General features: G+C 36.2%; 1 protein-coding gene across 1 annotated transcript; it reads right to left on the reverse strand.

Moving 5' to 3' along the window:
* Positions 1-1486: 1486 nt before the first annotated feature.
* On the reverse strand, positions 1487-2269 carry LOC121931835 (putative pre-mRNA-splicing factor ATP-dependent RNA helicase PRP1). The gene is made up of 2 exons (XM_042469907.1): positions 2108-2269; positions 1487-1726 (listed from the first exon to the last, which is right to left on the reverse strand). The coding sequence occupies exons 1-2, from the start codon at positions 2261-2263 to the stop codon at positions 1502-1504; spliced, it is 381 nt and encodes a 126-aa protein (XP_042325841.1). The 5' UTR covers positions 2264-2269; the 3' UTR covers positions 1487-1501.
* Positions 2270-2957: the final 688 nt, after the last annotated feature.

The raw sequence follows: 2957 nt of genomic DNA on the forward strand, positions 1-2957 counted from the left end.
ACACTTAGGGAATGTAAGAAGAAAATTCATTATAGGGGGAAAACCCTACCTGTTGTAGACAAACCCAAAGTGTGGCTCTGGTTTATTTTCTTGTTAAATAAATCTCTTCTGGGCTTTTAACAGCCTAGTGGCTCTCAAAAACATAGTTAAATGGCTCCTCACATTTCCTAGATAGGGGTGCTTGGAATAAAAAAAATGAATTTGGAAGGGGAAAAAATAAGGACATGGCCTTCCATTAGGCCAATGAAGCCACCAACACCTGGCAAATGCCCACCCAATTTACTAACTTAGGGAAGGGTGGTAGTTGGAACTCCTCTTAGAGAGTGCTACCTAAACAGAGTGCCAGATTCAAAGTGTGGCAACTCCAGGTAGAGATAGATAAAACATCTCTTTGAAACTCTGGAGATCTACTACCAGATCTTAAATCATATAAGCCACAGCACAGTCAACAGTCAGTGAACTGTAGTAAAAGATGTAGAAGGGTAGAGGCTATCTACAACTTCACCAAGCTCAATGGACCAACTCTATAACTTGTTATAAAGTGGTTTCCTAAATTTCCAGAAGCAGGCTTCTGAGTTATTTATGTCCTGGTAACATTTAGATTTGATTACTATCATCTTCTTCCAAGAAATTCTGTCCAAGCCTTAAGATCTTTAGAGATCAGGCTTCAGGGTGCATATCTGCTACTGGGAGGCAGGTGGTTACTGAAAGCAGTGCATGGGAGGGAGGGGCATCATCCACAAACAGGGTGAAAAGACATCCTCCTTTTCCAGGACTTGTCTTACATTTCAATCTTCTGTCCAGGAGGAATTCCAAAATGTCCTCCATTTTCAGCATGACTAAGCATGGATTTATATTTAGATGAGTATTTTTACCCTTTTTTTGTAATATCCTACAGTTTTCTTGAATCTCCTACATTTTAAAGTACTGTGTCCTCCTTTGCTGTCATAATATCTGGTCACCCTGTTCCCAAGGGGCTTTCAGTGGGTTTCTCATCTCTGTTGTTTTTAATAGATGAACTAAAGTTCAGCAATATTTTAAATTAATATTTTGTTGTGGCTTCTGTTTTTATTATGTCTATTGCCACTATGTTTTTTTTATTTAAAAAAAAAAACAATTTCCCTGGTTTGATTTTAGTTCAAGTATTCAATTTTTTGCTGGCTCAGAAACCTCCAGGTTGAAAGGCAGGACAAAAATCTATGAAATAAAGAATACAGAAAATTATAGCATAGGTTTGAGAAGACAAGATTGACCAAAGCTTTAGCATGATTGGAAAGTACATTTTCCCTGTGACGTAGGTAGAACTCCTTAGTTTTGACAACTGTTCATCAGTTTAGCATCTTCAACTGTCCCGCACACAAATAAACATTCTCCCTGTAGCAACTTCACAATATTTGAAAAATAAGCAAACAGGATAACAGAACATAAATCACAATAAAAATATTGATACCAAAACCTTTTATGTGTGACTATGTATAATCTCTATGAAGAATCTGGTAGACTATACCTCTTGTCCAGTAAGAAAAAGTAGAAGATCTCCTTCTTCCTCTTCACACATATGAATTTGGATTACTGTACGAATAGCTGCCTCAAGATAATCCCTCTCTGGTTCTGGTGTATAAAATATCTCCACAGGATGGGTACGGCCAGGTATAGTGAGGAGAGGACAGTTATCAAAATAAATTTGAAATTTACCAGCATCTAGAGTAGCACTCATTACTATAACCTACAATACAAAAGAAAAATACAGCATTACTGGATACAATACACTAATTCAAGCACATTAACATGGAATTTAAAGGTGAAATCTGACACAGTTATACTGCCCTGTTTTCTTTTGTTTGGGTTATAATCCTAAATAAACTTTATTGGGAACAAGTCTCACTGGCTCTGTATACACATGATCAGACTGTGCGTGTAAATACTGAAGGGGGGGAGATACTAAAAGATTACAAGTGCAACCTATTTTGTGAATTATAAAATCACTAAAAAATTTCAGCCACACATACACAATTAAAATTTTATTAACAGTGTGTAGAGTGATTAGTATTGAGGATATCTCCTAGAAATGCACTGTGATATTCTACAAATGATATATTCTACTGACCTTTAAATCAGATCTTTGCCTTACAACCTCTTTTAAAACTCCCATCAAAATATCTGTAGCCAGAGTTCTTTCATGAGCTTCATCAAGAATTATTACTCCATAACGTTCCAGTAAAGGATCATTCATAGCTTCACGTAGTAACATACCATCTGTCATATACCTGAACAGAAAACCAATATTTTAATACAAGATACAGTGGGTTTGGATTTTTTCTCTTACTTCATTCAAAGAATATTTTCAGCATTTCCCAGTGCACAGTTACTGCCAGTGTTAGCATCACTATTACAGTGAGCCCTTGGTATCTGCCAGGGTTTGGTTCCAGGACCCCGGTGGCTATGAAAATCTGTGGATGCTCAAGTCCTATTAAATAAATCATAATAAAATGGAGTTCCTTATATAAAATGGAAAAATAAAAGTTTGTTCTTTTGAATGTATATAGTTTTAAAATATTTTCAAGCCATGGATGGTTGAATCCATGGATAAGGAATTGTGGATACAGAAGGCCAATGCACTTCCTTTGTTTGCTCTGCACTAATGATCATTTTACTAATCATTAATTAAAGAGATCTTGGAATATGTGCATCCTTAAAGACATCTAAGCCCTTTTCCACCTTTGTAACATAATTTGGAAAGGAGTAAAAACATTACTGTATATACTCATGTATAAGTCTAGAAATTTTAGTCAAAAATTGACCCCAAAAACCTAGGTCGACTTATCCACAGGTCGATGTAAACTCTATATTGTAACTCTATTAGATCCATTGTTGCATGCCCCAAAGTTTCAACCTCGACTTATCCAAGGGTCATGTGAAAATCCACAATTTTGCCCCCTAAACCTGCCCTCGACTTA

The sequence above is a fragment of the Sceloporus undulatus genome, chromosome 5 (genome assembly GCF_019175285.1).
Source record: "Sceloporus undulatus isolate JIND9_A2432 ecotype Alabama chromosome 5, SceUnd_v1.1, whole genome shotgun sequence".
NCBI lineage: Eukaryota > Metazoa > Chordata > Lepidosauria > Squamata > Phrynosomatidae > Sceloporus > Sceloporus undulatus.

Coding starts and splice junctions, on each gene's coding strand:
- LOC121931835 (XM_042469907.1), bottom strand. CDS start 2,263: ATGACAGATGGTATGTTACTACGTGAAGCTATGAATGATCCTTTACTG. Junction 1,727..2,107: donor GGCAAAGATCTGATTTAAAG/GTCAGTAGAATA, acceptor TTTGTATTGTAG/GTTATAGTAATGAGTGCTAC.